The sequence below is a fragment of the Podarcis filfolensis genome (genome assembly GCF_964270895.1).
Source record: "Podarcis filfolensis genome assembly, chromosome: 13".
NCBI lineage: Eukaryota > Metazoa > Chordata > Lepidosauria > Squamata > Lacertidae > Podarcis > Podarcis filfolensis.
The window spans coordinates 34,819,147-34,835,707 of record NC_139615.1 but is presented as its reverse complement, the minus strand read 5'-3'; the positions used below and the strand labels follow the sequence as shown (position 1 = coordinate 34,835,707).

Here is a 16,561-nt window from a genome sequence, read left to right as displayed (position 1 = left end):
GGGTCCTTTACCTTTTACCTTTTTACTAGCCACAATGGCTATGCAGTGCCGCCACAGTTGGAGGCAACCATGTTTCTGAATACCAGTTGCTGGAAACCGCAGGAGGGAAGAGCGGTGGTCTTCTGCTCTCATCCTGCTTGCTGGTTTCCCACACGGTGAGAACAGGATGCTGGGGCAGATGGGCCTGCTCCTGCAGGCTCTTCTTAATGTTCTTACGCTAACCTCCGCAAGCTGCCCAGCTTTCTGTTTGCAGCAGTTGCCAGTGATTTCTTCATTTTGTTTTATGTAATACTGTATTGGGAAAGTTGGCCAAACTTTCTATATGCTGTACCTAAAACAAGCCGTCGCGAGGGGGGTCATCTGGGGAACAACAATCGGTCTCAACCGAGCATGGGTAATAGGTTCTGACAGGCAGGCAACAGAGTGGAATGAAATTCAGCACCTTGGTCAGCGCACTTTGGAGTCAGAGACAAGATTTTGCATTTGCAAGCAGTGCTCCCTCAGCAGACTGAAGTCTTGCCCCAGCGCCAGTCCAAAGCCTAGTGACAACTGATATAGTCTTGTTCTTTAGTCGGGTGCAAAAATCCCAGGTTTCGCCTCCCTGGAGGAACTCCGTCTTCAACCGAAGGGGCCACAGGCTGCAGTGTCTTTTGTCTCCCTGGAATTTGCATGATTTATCATCATTATCATTTTTTAATTTGTATACCGTCTTTCTGTCTTGCAATACTCAAGGCGGTTTACAAGCTGAAGAAACAAAAAATGTACATCTCATAACAATCTAATGCAATACAAAAATGTGGTAATAAAACTTTAAAATAGGCAACCTACGTCAAAAAAGCAACACTCAACAATCATTAGAATCGTATTAAATAATAATAACATATAAAAGTTAAACAGTTGCAATAAATAATTTCTAAAGTATAATCAATAAAACAACAGCAAGCCACAGTACATAAAATAGGTAAAGGTAAAGGGACCCCTGACCATTAGGTCCAGTCGCGAACGACTCTGAGGTTGCGGCACTCATCTCACTTTACTGGCTGAGGGAGCCAGCGTACAGCTTCTGGGTCATGTGGCCAGCATGACTAAACTGCTTCTGCCGAACCAGGGCAGCGCACGGAAATGCCGTTTACCTTCCCGCCGGAGCAGTACCTCTTTATCTACTTGCACTTTGACCTGCTTTCGAACTGCTAGGTTGGCAGGAGCAGGGACCGAGCAACGGGAGCTCACCCCGTCGCGGGGATTCGAACCACCGACCTTCTGATCAGCAAGTCCTAGGTTCTGTGGTTTAACCCACAGCGCCACCTGTGTCCCAATAGTACATAAAATAATACAATACAAATTGAGAAGCAGAGACTAGAGGGTGGGGCAAGGCAGGTGGAAGGAGGCCTTGCCTGACAAAGTCTCTCCCCTCACAGTTCTTCCTCCAGGAACAGCTCCCTTATGAGGACTACTAGGGTCGGAGGGTGGGGTGAGGCAGGTGGAAAGAGGCCTTGCCTGATGGAGTCTCTCCCCTCACAGTCATGGAAGACAGGGTGTCCAGAGGGAGGTTTTTTTTGGAGAAGAGCTGTTAGTGTTACAGCCTGTAGGCAAGGAAATCTCAGGAGCAGGGGGTGGACTCATCGCAGATCCTTTGGATTTCTCCTCCTGGAAGTACATGCCAAAGTATTTGACACTCTGGCTGCTTCCTGAGATTGTCAAAGGAGAGGATTGCTCCATCTTCCATGACTCTTGGTGCATAAAGCATTTCTTGTATGTCCTGAGTTATGACAGATGGCCTTGCTCAGAGACTCCTGCTGTCAATCTCAGAATGGACGCAGGGGGAGATTTCTTCATAACCAATGCATTGTTGTGTTTGCATCTCAGATTTTCAGCTCAGCTGAGGTGGTGTGCAGATTCCAACTTTAAAATAAAAATAAAAATGTGAATCTAAGGAACCCTATAGAAATCACCCCCATTCCTGCCACAGTTGAGCACATGGTTCTTCCCTGTATGCTCCCTCCCTGTTCCTCACTTTTCTTTGAATTATGATCTGGCAACCATTACTTCTGGTAGCATTTGTACATAGTTGGGCATACCACCTCCTGGTATGTCTTCTTAGATGTTCCTAATCCCTATCTGTATTTATTTATTTGATGGCCACAGGGGTCGCCAGCCTTTTCGGACCAGGGGGCACATTTTGAATGTTGAGAGTTCTGAGGGCACAAGTCACAAAATGGCTGCTGTGGGGGCACAAAATTAGAAAGTGTGCAGTCAGGGCGATGCTTTCCTCATAACTGTATTTCCATATGAGAGGAAGCATAAACTGTTGAATTTCTGCCTGGAAAATAAGACAGAAGCAGGGGGGAAATGCATTAAAAAGGAGAAAACAGCAGGCTTTTAAGACCTCAGGAATTGCTCTTGCCTGTTGGCTCAACAATTCACTTATCAATCACAGCTCTGACTTCACTCATTGGTTAAAAACACTAGTAAGATAGATCAGCTGGGCTTGCTCATTTCACAGAAAATGCTTGAAAGGGTATCTGCATATTTTTGTTTCAAAACTTTCTTTCTAGGAGAAAGCTCAAAAGACTGGGGCCGCTGTGCAGGGGTGCAAATGAAGACCTTCAGGGGCGCAATGGCTCCTACCGGCATGAGTTTGGCAGCCCTTGCCTTGAATCGCTGCATTGAATAGAACCCTAAATCTTTGCAGATTCCTGTACAAAATTAACACCTCTTGGTTTGATTTGTATCTCTTGGACAAGAGTGCAGATTGTATCTACCCAACAGATTTCATACTTCTCATAATGTTTGTGCATTTATTAAAACAACTCATTCTCCACCTTTAAACCAAAAGTTATAATGTTGCAACATAAACATATCAAAATACAGCCATACCTTGGTTTTTGAACTGCTTAGTTCTTGAACGTTTCGGCTCCCGAATGATCGAAACTCAGAAGTGCCTGTTCTGGTTTGCAAACTGTTTTTGGAAGCCGAAGGTCCAACGGGGCTTCCGTGGCTTCCGATTGGCTGCAGGAGCTTCCTGCAGCCAATCAGAAGCTATGCTTTGGTTTCCAAATGTTTTGGAAGTCAAACGGACTTCCGGAATGGATTTCGTTTGACTTCCAAGGTACGACTGTACGTATTTAAATGCTTTATTGGAGATTCAAAAATATGCATTTTTGAATATGAAAGGAAGTCGAATTTTAAATGAATACTACATGGAGAGTTTTTGTTTTGTTTAAAATCACAGATTAATTCAGAAATGGCACAAACCGACTTAATGGGTAGAAACAGAAATACAGATTTGTCCCTTCCAGGCTGAGGGCTGTAATTCCTCATCTCTCGCAATCCTTTGGGAAGGAAAGAGAGAGAAATCTGCTGCCTCAGCCAATGTCCGTGTCCCTCTCTGCTCCATTCCTCCTTTGCCAAGTGACTTTTCCATTCTGCTCTGTCACGCGTCCCCTCTCTTTGTCTCATGCGGCGGAGTTCAGAAGTGACTTAATGCTTGGGTGCTTTGGGTATAGTGGCGTAAGAATTTAATGAGCAGGTGTCAAATCAATTACGCATAGCGGTCTCATGCTCCGAGCATGGGAAGCTGTGTAGGTATGTCACACAGCCTATTTTTTTTGGCAACCTGGTTCTGGGTGAGGCCTAAATCGACGCGAGCAAATTTCTGCTCAGGAGGTAGTGCTTTTCTACCTCAGGCATTCGTCTCTGGCTTAAACCAACCTGGACTTCACACCTTGGAGGGAACCCTGGCGCAGCCATTAGTCTTTCGGGGTTCAAGAAAAGGATGCGGAAAGGCTTTCTGCTTCCTAAGACCACCCTATCTCTGCTTCCCACATAAGATTTGTTGCCTGAGACATCCTCTCCAGGCGTCCTGCTACGGTGTATAGCAGGAACGCCTCAGGCAGGGGGACCGGGGGCAAAGAAGTTTCTCCCTCCTCTCCTCAGTATCGTTCTTGCCACCTTCCGTGAGTCAGAGGGTGCCTTCATGAAGCGCAGTCACCCCCCCATGCAAGGTACTGAACGAATTGTGGAATTCCCTTCTGCAGTTACAGAAGATTCCCCACTTCACTGTCTCGTCAGAGTAGTGCATGCTCTGTGTAATGGCTTTAGGGGTTGCTTGTGCGTAAGTTACCGCCGCTCTGGGCTAGGTTGCCTGGTTAAACCGTTTCTCGCTGGACAGCCATCCTCTCCGTGGCTGTTCAGTCGCTAGCAGAATCCGTCAGTGGGCGTTTCTTGAACCTCTTCCAGCAAAGAAGCTCTTTGACGCCAAGTCGCCGCCTACTTTCCCTGCGCGGAAGTCTTCTGCGCAGGGTGGGTGTGGGCAGCGGAGGACCTGTGCTCTCCTCGCTGGTCTCCTGCGAAGAGTCCTGGAGCCTCCTCTCTGCTTCCCCCATCGGCCCCCCTCTATCCCTGGTGTTGAGAGAATAAGAATAAGAATATCATTTATTACGGCCATAGGCCCATACAGGTAAAAACAACACATAAATAACAGCTTGTGCCGTAAGGAGAAAAAAAAAGCAATCGCTAAAACACTACTATAACAATAAAATACTATAAAATGGAAAGGCATACTACGCCTTAATTAGCTTGTAGAGCTCCTTGGCGTCGCTTTTGGGAAAGGACAGCAACTAGGAACCTAGCCACCTTCAGGGTCGTGTGGGTATCCTTGTCCTGCAAGATTTGGGCAAGGTGGAATTTTGGTGGGGTACCCTCTAGTTTCTGTATGATTGATCCCAACAAATTTGCCCGTAGCACATTAAACAAGGGGCAAGTGAACATAATGTGCTGGAGCGACTCCGGCGTCACCTTATCACATTCGCACACGGCGGGGGCTTGACCCTTTGAGAACCTATGTCTCAGGACATTGGAGGGAAAAACGTTAAACCTCGCTTTGGTGAAGGCCAGTCTATGTGCAACAGTCGAAAGGGAGGAGAGGTATGATGGAACGCAGTAAGTTAAAGTGATACCAATGTTCTGGGGCGAACAAACACCTCCCCCCAGCGTATAATTTCGCTGTAAATCGATGTCATCCAGTCTTTGGCGGATCAGTCTCTGAGCAGTGATTTGGTCTAGTTTTAGGGAATCTGAGGGAGAGATTCCATAACTCAGGAGTTTGGCATGAATTCTACTAGTCCAAAGGCTAGAGAATTCATCTCGCCATAAGCATTGGGCAAGGTAATGGTTTGGTAATCTATGCCACAATGATAGCCAGTAATTGAAGAGCCTGGTGTTGCACTGATTTTCTTCCCCAGCCGGAGACCTGCCTCTCTCCCTGCTTGGCCCCTCTCCAGCATCGCTGTGGAGCCTCGCCTCTTCCGCTAGTTCCGATGGCAGTTCCCTGACACTCTGGTTATCTCCCTCTTGGACTACTGCAATGCGCTCTACGTAGGGCTACCTTTGAAGGTGACCCGGAAACTACAACTAATCTAGAATGCGTCAGTCGCTCTGGGGGGCTCCCAGCAGAATAATAAAAACACGATAAAACATCAAATGTTAAGAACTTCCCTAAACAGGGCTGCCTTCAGATGTCTTCTAAAAGCCAGATACTGTGGTACCTCGGGTTACATACGCTTCAGGTTACTTACACTTCAGGTTGCAGACTCCGCTAACCCAGAAATAGTACCTTGGGTTAAGAACTTTGCTTCAGGATCAGAATAGAAATTGTGCTCCGGCGGCACGGTGGCAGTGGGAGGCCCCATTAGCTAAAGTGGTGCTTCAGGTTAAAAACAGTTTCAGGTTATGAACGGACCTCCGGAACGAATTAAGTTCTTAACCCGAGGTACCACTGTAGTTGTTTATTTCCTTGACATCTGACGGGAGGGTGTTCCACAGGGTGGGTGCCGCTACCGAGAAGGCCCTCTGTCTGGTTCCCTGTAACCTCACTTCTCGCAGTGAGGGAACCGCCAGAAGGCCCTTGGAGCTGGACCTCAGGTGGAGACGGTCTTTCAGGTATACTGGGCCGAGGCCGTTTAGGGCTTTAAAGGTCAGCACCGACACTTCAAATCATTCATATATACAGACACAGCTGAGAAGTAAGGTCCATTGCGCTGAGCAACGGGAGTTAACTCTCAATTAAGCAGGTATTGTTTTTCAGCCAAAGTCGGGGCCGCACTCTGCATCAAATTGCAACCAGCTGCAGAACACTTAAGTTTAAGGTGGGCAGGGTAAAAGAAATCTTCACAGTAAGCAGAGCGGAGGTGCTGCTTCTGTACCCTCCAGCATTTAACTGGAAATGCCTCAAAAGACTTCGGATCTTTGCAAGTTTTGATGGGAATTAACCTGCTCTGTACCTCTTAGACTAATGTTCAGGTTGGAACACGGCAGATATCAAAATACCTTTAGAAAACCATATGGAATTGTGCATGTCGAGTGAAAATACATATAGGGATGTGTCTTTTGATGGGAAAGAGTACTGCAAGGGGAAAGATGTTTAGTATTGCATATTTAAATGCAGAATTTTGTGCAGATTTTTTAAAAAATGTAGTTTAATGCAGGAATGGGGTAGAGTGGAGCTATGGATTAAGAGAAGTGAAAGTGACATAGAGCAGAAGTAAACTGATACTCTTATCCTTATCTCCAACATCCTTATTCTCATTCCCCTTCAGATGTCAAGGAAATAAACAAATATCTGTGACTTTTAGAAGACACCTGAAGGCAGCCCTGTTTAGGGAAGTTTTTAATATTTGATGTTTTATTGTGCTTTTAATATTCTGTTGGGAGCTGCCCAGATGGGCGGGGTATAAATATTATTATTATTATTCTACTCCCCACTTTGCAGCACCTCCCACCACCAACCATTTCACTTGGATTGGGAGCCTCTAACCAGAGGAAGTTTAGGGAAGTTTTTAATGTTTGATGTTTTATCGTGTTTTTAATTTTCTGTTGGGAGCCACCCAGACTGGCTGGGGAAACCCAGCCAGATGGGTGGCATATAAATTATTATTATTTTTTATTTTTATGTTTATTACAGGACCAGTTAGGCCTGGCATGCATCCCCGTTTGGCCCATGTGGTTATTTTTCCAAAATCAGACCCATCTGACCCTCACCTGATATTGTACGTGAGGTGGGGAGACATATAAGAACGTAGCTGCAACTGGGAGCTTGAAATGAGCTCCCGATTATTTCCAATAGGAACTCCCTGGTGCAGCTGAGTGAGGCACAACCCTTTGCGAGTCCCGACAATCCGCTGATCCTCGGTGCCTGCAGGGCCCTGTGCTGTGCAAGTGGGGGGCTTGCAAAGTGCTGTGTCTTTGCCTACAGCTGTTTTGATTTCAGACTGCGCAGCCAAAGGAAAATGGGTCACCCAATGTCATGGTGACATCAGGTGATTGACAGGTGGCTGGCCCTGCAAGGGGAGAGGGGGGTGGAGATAACAATCCACCCGCCCCGCCCCCACCAGCTGCATCCAGTTCCCTACCCCTTCTTTATTCCATAGAATCTATGCTGTGTTTTGCAGCCTTTTAAAAGCAGCCTTAGCAGCTGATGGTTGTTCTTTTGGCTAAACTAAAGCTGTACAAGGAAACATCATTTCCCTACAGTGATGCAGTTCTTCTTTAATACATATAATAATATTGGATTCTTTTTCCGTACAGAAAGTTACATTTGCTACTCTGTATTAAAAAATACTATTGATTTCCCACTCGTCCAGCATCAATGCTTATAACCCAAATCACATACAATTGCATTTTAGGTTTCCTCTTTATCTGATTCCAACCTCTGTGACATATTTCTCAATATGTTCCGCTGTTTTCCTACACTTCAGACACCGCTGTGGTCCTCATGTGTGGAAAATAACTTTTTATATAGACTAGGAAAGATTTCAAGTCTTCTTTAAAAGATTCTAAATTTAGACAGCACCTTAAAAAGCAGAGACATCACCTTGCCGACAAAGACCCATATAGTTAAAGCTATGGTTTTCCCAGTAGTGATGTATGGAAGTGAGAGCTGGACCATAAAGAAGGCTGATCGCCTAAGAATTGATGCTTTTGAATTATGGTGCTGGAGGAGACACTTGAGAGTCCCATGGACTGCAAGAAGATCAAACCTATCCATTCTGAAGGAAATCAGCCCTGAGTGCTCACTGGAAGGACAGATCGTGAAGCTGAGGCTCCAATACTTTGGCCACCTCATGAGAAGAGAAGACTCCCTGGAAAAGCCCCTGATGTTGGGAAAGATGGAGGGCACAAGGAGAATGGGATGACAGAGGACGAGATGGTTGGACAGTGTTCTCGAAGCTACCAGCATGAGTTTGACCAAACTGCGGGACGCAGTGGAAGACAGGAGTGCCTGGTGTGCTCTGGTCCATGGGGTCACGAAGAGTCAGACACGACTAAATGACTAAACAACAACAACAAAAATTTGTATCTTTCATCAGTGCCGTCAGTTTTGCCATCTCTGCCTGTTTCAAGATTTTCATCAAACGTTCTTCCTTGGAGGGTGTTCTTTCTTCCTTCCATTTCTGTGCGTGAATCCTTGCTGCTGTAGTCACATGTGCACATAAATACTGTTGAGGCTTCTTTTGGGATTTCACTGTCTACTCTCCCAGTGATGCAGTTTTCACGTAATGCTAAGCCAAACAGTAGCTTAGCCAAATCAAAAATTGTGGCCGTCCTCAGTCCTGCTTTGCCAAGTAAGCCATGGTTTGGCTTAGCATGTCGTCTGGGCCCAGTCTCATGGTTCTGCTTGCTGCAGACAAAGATTTCTTCTTGGTTTCCTGCCTATGGGTTTGTCTTGCGGATGCAAGCCCAGGTTTAGATGTAGTGCTCAGTGGTGGACTTGTAAAAGGATAAAATGCTTCTTAGGAATTCAAGTAAGCAAAAGAAACAACATTTTTCTGCTCCTAGCAGACTTGTTAAAATATATAAGTCTGAATCAGATAAGTGCTGGAGATGTTAATGAGGTTGAGGGTACATTTTATCATATGTGGAGGACTTGTAAAAGGGTAAAAGAGTATTGGGAAATGATATATAATGAATTGAAAAAAACAACAACGTTTAAAAGTACCTTTCCAAAACAAACTAGAGTCTTTTTTGGGGGGAATAATTCAGAGGGAAATTCCCAGGTATCAAAAAAGACTACAGTGGTACCTCAGGTTACAGACACTTCAGGTTACAGACTCCGCTAACCCAGAAATAGTACCTCGGGTTAAAAAGTTTGCTTCAGGATGAGAACAGAAATTGTATGGCGGCAGCGGAGGCCCCATTAGCTAAAGTGGTGCTTCAGGTTAAGAACAGTTTCAGGTTAAGAACGGACCTCCAGAACGAATTAAGTTCTTAACCCGAGGTACCACTATATTTATGTATGCTACAACCATGGCCCGTGTTTTGTTACCCACAAAATGGAAAACGAGCGAGGTCCCAACCAAAGAAGAATGGCAACTTAAAAACTGATGGAATACGTGCAACTGGCAGATTTAACATATAAGAATAAGAGAACAAGAAGAATGTATGTTTAAAGAAAAGTGGAAAATGTTTACTGAATACATGGGTGAAAATTGTGTTCATTTAAAAATGCTGGTAGCAGTAATATAAATTCAACAGTGAAAGCAAGTTTTGATGGATGTAATAATGGATTACTGGTTTAGTTCATGTAAAATATGCAGGAATGTGTGGTATGCAAAATGAACCATGGAAAGAGAAGAAGGGAAGTCATGGATTTAGGGTTGTTTAAATGAATATTTTGAAAAACTATAGATAGATAGATGATAGATAGATATAGATATAGATATAGATATAGATATAGATATAGATATAGATATAGATATAGATATAGATATAGATAGATAGATAATAGATAGATAGATGTAGTGCTCAGCCAGAGCATGACATAGCCCTGGGTAGTGCAGGTCATGCTAAACCATGTTTTGGCATGGTATATCACGTCCAAACATATGTAAAAACCAGTGCATGGCGCCTTGCTCTCCCAGTATAGGATGATATGCATTGACTCATCCACTGGGAGATTGAATTTCTAGATGCCACTGGAGAGGAACTAAACTCTGAAGATCTATTTACAGGGGAACTGTTCCTGGTAAACATGGACACTTGATTCTTCCTTAAAGTCTGGAGCAAATTTCAAGCCCTGCTTGCAGGCCGCTGTGTCAGAGATGTTATCCTCCGAACATGGGTAGCAGAATGTTTGCAGCGTCCCTCTGCTGTCCACCAGTCTTTGGAGTACACCTGGGATCGCTCAGTGGAATCACTTCAGCATGAAACGTGAAATGCAGGGAATAAAACGTAGGGGGGGGGGAACGATTTGAGGGCATACGTGCGTTTTGTACGGAATACTCAAGTGTTCTCCCTGTTGCGATGGTGCAGGCGGGGATTTGAGAGTAACGTCTGGCGATGCTAGAAGCATTCCAGAGGGAGGGATTGTGTAATGAGTTAGCAACAGCTCCTTGTCACAAAGCCCATGCTGATTCCAAAGTGAGCGGCAGAGGGGTGGGGGAAGTATGACGTGAGTGGTGGTGATGGAGACGAGCGCTGCTTGTTTTCATGTTGAATATAATCCTGCTGCTTTGTGGAAGCAAAGAGGATTATTTCACACCACCAAGCCCAAATAGCGGCCTAAAAAAAGTCAGCAGGGGCATGTGTGTATGTGTGTGTGCATGCTTGGGAAGACACGTTAACTTATTACACAATCTTCCTCTGCCTCCCCACCTCAATCTTTCCCTCTATCTGGAGAGATAATATATAACTTGCTCAAGGGCTTTGGGAGGGAACAACTTAGAGCAGAGAAGCAACAGGAGAAGGATATATTCAGGACTGGCCCTGCTGTTGGGTAGAATGAGGAGGCTGCCTCAGAAGGCAAATGCTGGGGTGTGTGTGTGAGAGCAGCATTCTTCCCTCAAGTGACAGTGGAAGACACAGTCCACCATCACCTGTCAGGTTTCCTTGTGGTCCATTCCAACTCTAGGACTCTATTACCCTAGATTGCATTTACGCACATTTGCGGGACTGTACTGCAACATTCGGGACATGGGTGGCGCTGTGGGCTAAACCACAGAGCCTAGGGCTTGCTGATCAGAAGGTCAGCAGTTCAAATCCCCGCGACGGAGTGAGCTCCCATTGCTCGGTCCCTGCTCCTGCCAACTTAGCAGTTCGAAAGCACATGAAAGTGCAAGTAGATAAATAGGTACTGCTCCGGCGGGAAGGTAAACGGCATTTCCGTGTGCTGCTCTGGTTCGCCAGAAGCGGCTTAGTCATGCTGGCCACATGACCCGGAAGCTGTACGCCGGCTCCCTTGGCCAATAAAGTGAGATGAGCGCCGCAACCCCAGAGTCGGCCACGACTGGACCTAATGGTCAGGGGTCCCTTTACCTTTACCTTTTACTGCAACATTCAGGGACACGGGTGGCGCTGTGGTCTAAAGCTCAGAGTCTCATGGGTTTGCTGATCAGAAGATCAGCGGTTTGAATTCGCTTGATGGTGGTGAGTTCCTGTTGCTCTGTCCCAGCTTCTGTCAACCTCGCAGTTCAAAAGCACACCAGTGCAAGTAGATAAATAGGTACCGCTGCCGCGGGAAGGTAAACGACATTTCCGTGCACTCTGGTTTCCGTCACTGTATCCCATTGCGTGAGAAGTGGTTTAGTCATGCTGGCCACATGACCCAGAAAGCTGTCTGTGGAGAAACGCCGGCTCCCTCGGCCTGAAAGCGAAATGAGTGCCGCAACCCCATAGTCGCCTTTGACTGGACTTAACCATCCAGGGGTACTTTACTGCAACATTCAGAGCAGTGCACATTTTAAAGGGCGGCTGGGTTTCACTTTGCGTATTGTTTCCTGAAAAGGCAAGTGATTTAAGTTCTCCAGACTCACAATGCCTACGATAGCAATGTCTTGCTCCAAATGTAACTGAGCTGTAGAAAAAGTCTCTACGAACTGAAAGCAGAGACTCTATGTGGCTTTGTCATCCATTAAAATGTTTCAAGGAAAACATTTTTAATGGAATCGCATTTCTCCCACATCCCTGACCAGCCAGTGCCTTAGCCCATTTCCCCTGATCTGTGAGAAGTAGAGCTGAGTTTGATCTTCGACAACATTTCATTGTTGAGATTCAATGGGGGGCTGCAAGGTTGGGGATCGAGAGAGCCTGAACTGGGGTTCTCTTCTCCCTTTGCTACTGCTCAAGCACTGAGCCCTGAGTTTCTTTGCAAACATCCTTCTGTGTTTTCGTCCCCGCAAGCGTTCAGATTGGGCAGGGAGGGGGACGAGTGAAAGGTCTCGACAGACAGGCTCAGATATGATCCATTTCCCAGGAGACGTCAGCAGTGTGTGTCTCCTGCGAATGCAAATAAAAGGAGTCTATAATGAAGAGAGAGAGAGGCTAGTGTTTTTTCCTCGCTGCCTTCCACCACCAGGATTTATTGTTCAAAGATAACAGGGCAAAATGAGTACTGTACTGGCCATGCTCTTGCTCTGCATTCTCTCTGGCAAATTGCTGGATTTGTCTCCTGACTGCCGGATTGTTCTTTTCAGTCCACAAGGAGGGAGGAGGTGTTTGTAGTTACAGCATTGCAACGAAAACCAGCAATTTATTGCTAAAGGAAAGGGTGCCAGGCCTCAGTTCAGCTAGGAAGCCTCGTGTTGCCAACTTTCCACCTCCCCCAAGCTTCTGAGCTATGTTTTAATTTGCAAAAATGGGCAGGCTAAGTTTGCTCGTCTCTGTGGTGCAAGTTACCGTATTTTTCGTCCTATAGGGCGCACCGGCCCATAGGACGCACCTCGGTTTTTGGGGGGGAAATGAATAATTTTTTTTTATTTCCCCCCCAGCCGTGGCTGCCGCCCCACGCCTTGCGCACACCTGCCCGAAAGCCTTGTGAGCCCACAGGATAGCCTGGAGAGCGAGAGAGGTCGGTGCGCACCGATGCCTCTCGCTCTCCAGGCTTCAGCGAAAGCCTGCATTCGCTCCTTCATTGTTGGAGGGGGAAAAGTGTGTCCTATGGGGTGAAAAATACAGTATTTATTTCACTGGTTTCTGCAGGTCAAGCTGATGCTCAGGTGTGTGTGTATGGGTGTGTGTGTTGTTGTTGTTTGCAGCTAGTCCTAGATGGAATTGCACTCCTGAAGGACCATGTCGGCTGTTTGGGAGTTCAGCTGGACCCAACATGCCCGGGGATGCCAGGGTGGTGGCAGGGCCTAGAGTGCTTTTTAGCAGCTTGGGCTGGCACACCAATACCTGACGCCACCACTTCTTCTTTTGCCCTGCTATAAGGTTTCTGGGAAGGTTTAGGGGTTGGTGGTATGGGGCTACCTTTGAAGGTGACCCAGACACTACACTATCTGCTGGTGAACTGTCTCACCAGAGTAGTGCATGCTCTGGTTTTCTCCTGCTTGGACTACTGCAATGTGCTCTACGTGGGGCTACCTTTGAAGGTGACCCGGAAACTACAACTAATCCAGAATGTGGCAGCTAGACTGGTGACTGGGAGCGGCCGCCGAGACCACATAACACCGGTCCTGAAAGACCTACATTGACTCCCAGTACGTTTCCGGGCACAATTCAAAGTGTTGGTGCTGACCTTTAAAGCCCTAAACGGCCTCGGCCCATTACTTGAAGGAGCGTCTCCACCCCCATCGTTCAGCCCGGACACTCAGGTCCAGCTCTGAGGGCCTTCTGGCAGATCACTCACTGTGAGAAGTGAGGTTACAGGGAACGAGGCAGAGGGCCTTCACGGTAGTGGTGCCCGCCTGTGGAATGCGCTCCCATCAGATGCCAAGGAAGTAAACAACTATCTGACTTTTAGAAGACATCTGAAGTCAGTCCTATTTAGGGAAGTTTTTAATGTTTGATGTTTTATTGTGTTTTTAGTATTCTGCTGGGAGTTGCTCAGAGTGGCTGGGAAAACCCAGCCAGATGGGTGGGGTATAAATAATCAATGATAACAAATTATAATAATAATTGTTACTATTTTATTATTGCAGGGTTGGGACAGGCATAGCTATCTCCCGCAGAACTGGAGACTTGAGATGGGTAGAACTGTCCTGCTCACATTTCCCTGTAATACGTATCTTTCATCCCTTCCTGTTTTCAATTCCATGGTTTCTGGTGTCAATGCCACAGTCTACCGTGACCTGCAAGCTCACTTTGTTTCGATCTTAGCTGGCTCGTGATGTCAACCCCCCTCGGATCGGTCCTTCTGAGTCTCCTCTCTCACTCCAGAACCTCCCTGCTCATCTCACCTTGCTTCCCCTTCCATAGGTGTTTGTGAAGGCCCATTTTGACTATGACCCAGCCTCTGACAACCTCATTCCATGTAAGGAAGCCGGGCTGAAGTTCATTGCCGGTGACCTCCTCCAGATCGTCAACCAGGATGACCCCAACTGGTGGCAGGTATGGACCTTGTGTCAAATAAATGAGCCATGGGCAGGATCAGGCCCGGGTGCATGTTCATGGGATTAGGCATGGGTGGCGTTCAGGGACAGCTGTTTGCCACCAAGAAATCAGTATGTAGGGAGCTAGGCCAGAACTAGCCAGGGAAATCAGAGTGGTTCCATGCAAGACAGAATAGGACATCTGCACATTTAGGTGTCCTAGAAAGTAATGCAATTCCTAGGCAAAAAACAAGAAGTCTGTATGAGGGGGTCTCCACCTCTACTTTACTGCAGTTCTTTTATTAATACTGCAACTGCTAAAAATGTCAGAATGAAGAAAATGGGTTGCGTGCCTTTGTGGGAGGGGGAAAGGTTTTTCCGTGATCTCGGGTCCCGCAATTTACCTCCCCACCCGGGTGCTCAGAACTAACCTTTGGTTGTTTCAGGCCTGCCACGTGGAAGGCGGCAGTGCTGGTCTGATCCCAAGCCAGCTGCTGGAGGAGAAACGCAAGGCCTTTGTGAAGCGAGACCTCGAAGTCACTCCCTCATCAGGTAAAAGGCACAGCCCCTCCCAGAGCCTCCATACTCAGAGTTCCCTGGGAAGAGAGACATAGATTGTGAAACGGTTTGAGGGGGGAAATGGGATTCTCCTGACAACTCTCAGGGACTTTAGACAGTCGTGACTTCTTCCCCCAAGGCAGCCTTTCTCAACCTGTGGGTCCCCAGATGTTATTGAACTGCAACTCCCATCACCTCTAGCTAGCAAGGCCAGACCTCAGGGATGATGGGAGTTGTAGTCCAACAATATCTGGGGACCCAAAGGTTGAGGACGCTGCCCCAAGGAATTCTGGGAGCTGTCGTTTGTCAAGGACGCTGAGAATTCTTAGGAGACCCTCTGTTACAATTCTCAGAGTGGTTTAACAGTCAATCTGTCTTCCTGGGGAACTCTGGGAGATAGCTCTGAGAGGAGAATACAGTGGTATCTTGGTTCTTGAATGTCTTAATTGTCGAACAACTTGAAACCCGAATGCTGCAAACCCAGAACAAAGTGTTCCGGTTTGCGAACTTTTATCAGAAGCCGAACATGCTCCAATTTGAGGGCCACGCTTCTTTTCTGAGTGCTACATTCAGGTCTGTCTGTTTTTGCCATTTATTTTAGGGGTTTTTTTAAAAAGTGTGGAACGGATTAATCCATTTTGCATTACTTTCTATGGGAAAGTGTGCCTTGGTTTTGGAACGCTTTGGTTTTGGAACGGACTTCCGGAATGGATTAAGTTTGAGAACCAAGGTACCACTGTAAAGGGTCTTCTAAGAACTGTTGACAAACTACAGCTCCCAGAATTCCCTGGGGGAAGCGATGGCCGTTTAAAGTGGCATTGTAGTGCTTTCAAGGTGTGTCGTGTGAATGTGCCCCTACTCCCACCTTCTTCCACACGTGCGATAGCTTTCTCTTTCTGCAGCTTTGCTTAGTGCCTCCTTTCCCCCCTCCTGGCAGGTGCCTTGTGCGGAAGCCTCAGTGGCAAGAAGAAGAAGAGGATGATGTATCTGACCACAAAAAATGCAGGCAAGGGATCTCAGTGTGCCTTCACATTTCTCCGTCGCCTGACCGCGCTTCCTCTGCATTAACGGCTGACAGCGATTTCTTTCCCTCCCACTTCAGAGTTCGACCGGCACGAGTTGCTGATCTACGAGGAAGTGGCTCGCATGCCTCCGTTCCGCAGAAAAACCTTGGTGCTGATCGGTGCTCAGGGGGTCGGCCGGCGCAGTCTTAAGAACAAGCTCATCATGTCTGACCAGTCGCAGTACGGAACCACCATCCCGTGTGAGTCTTGCTGATTGCAGACGGGGTGTCAGGAATGAGCCAGCTCCAAGCGAAGGTTTGCAGCCAACTGCAGAAAGCAGCCAGGAACAGAGAGGCTTAGATGTTAGTCAAGGCAGGGGAGAGCCAGCAGCTCCAGACTTTGGCTCTTCCTGACCTTGCCAGGTTGGCTGATAAGGCCATAGCTAAGAGCAGCCTAAGCCAAAGCTCTCAGGAAGCACAAATAGGCATGAATAGACTCAGCCTCTCAGGCCAGGAAGAGGTTGGAGCTGACTTACTAAGTCCAAGGAGTTGGTGAATGGGAGGGTTGCTAGACAGGAAGCAAAGCAAGAGACAAAAGAGCCATAAGTTCAATATCTTCTGTCGTGGCCGGAAGCAGTCTTCAGAAGGGTCATCTTGAGTAATGATGCAGGAGCCGTCCGGAGCGATCTGTTTGTTT

At 46.9% G+C, this 16,561-nt stretch overlaps 1 protein-coding gene across 3 annotated transcripts in view; it reads left to right on the top strand.

Moving 5' to 3' along the window:
* Positions 1 to 16,561, top strand: part of MPP2 (MAGUK p55 scaffold protein 2) — a 64,846-nt gene that overhangs the window by 43,438 nt on the left and 4,847 nt on the right. For all 3 annotated transcript variants that reach the window (XM_083583102.1, XM_083583100.1, XM_083583101.1), the window contains 4 exons: positions 14,191 to 14,322; positions 14,750 to 14,855; positions 15,799 to 15,867; positions 15,964 to 16,125. In XM_083583102.1, the coding sequence (XP_083439228.1) occupies positions 14,191 to 14,322; positions 14,750 to 14,855; positions 15,799 to 15,867; positions 15,964 to 16,125 (469 nt within the window). The remainder of the gene's footprint in view (positions 1 to 14,190; positions 14,323 to 14,749; positions 14,856 to 15,798; positions 15,868 to 15,963; positions 16,126 to 16,561) is intronic.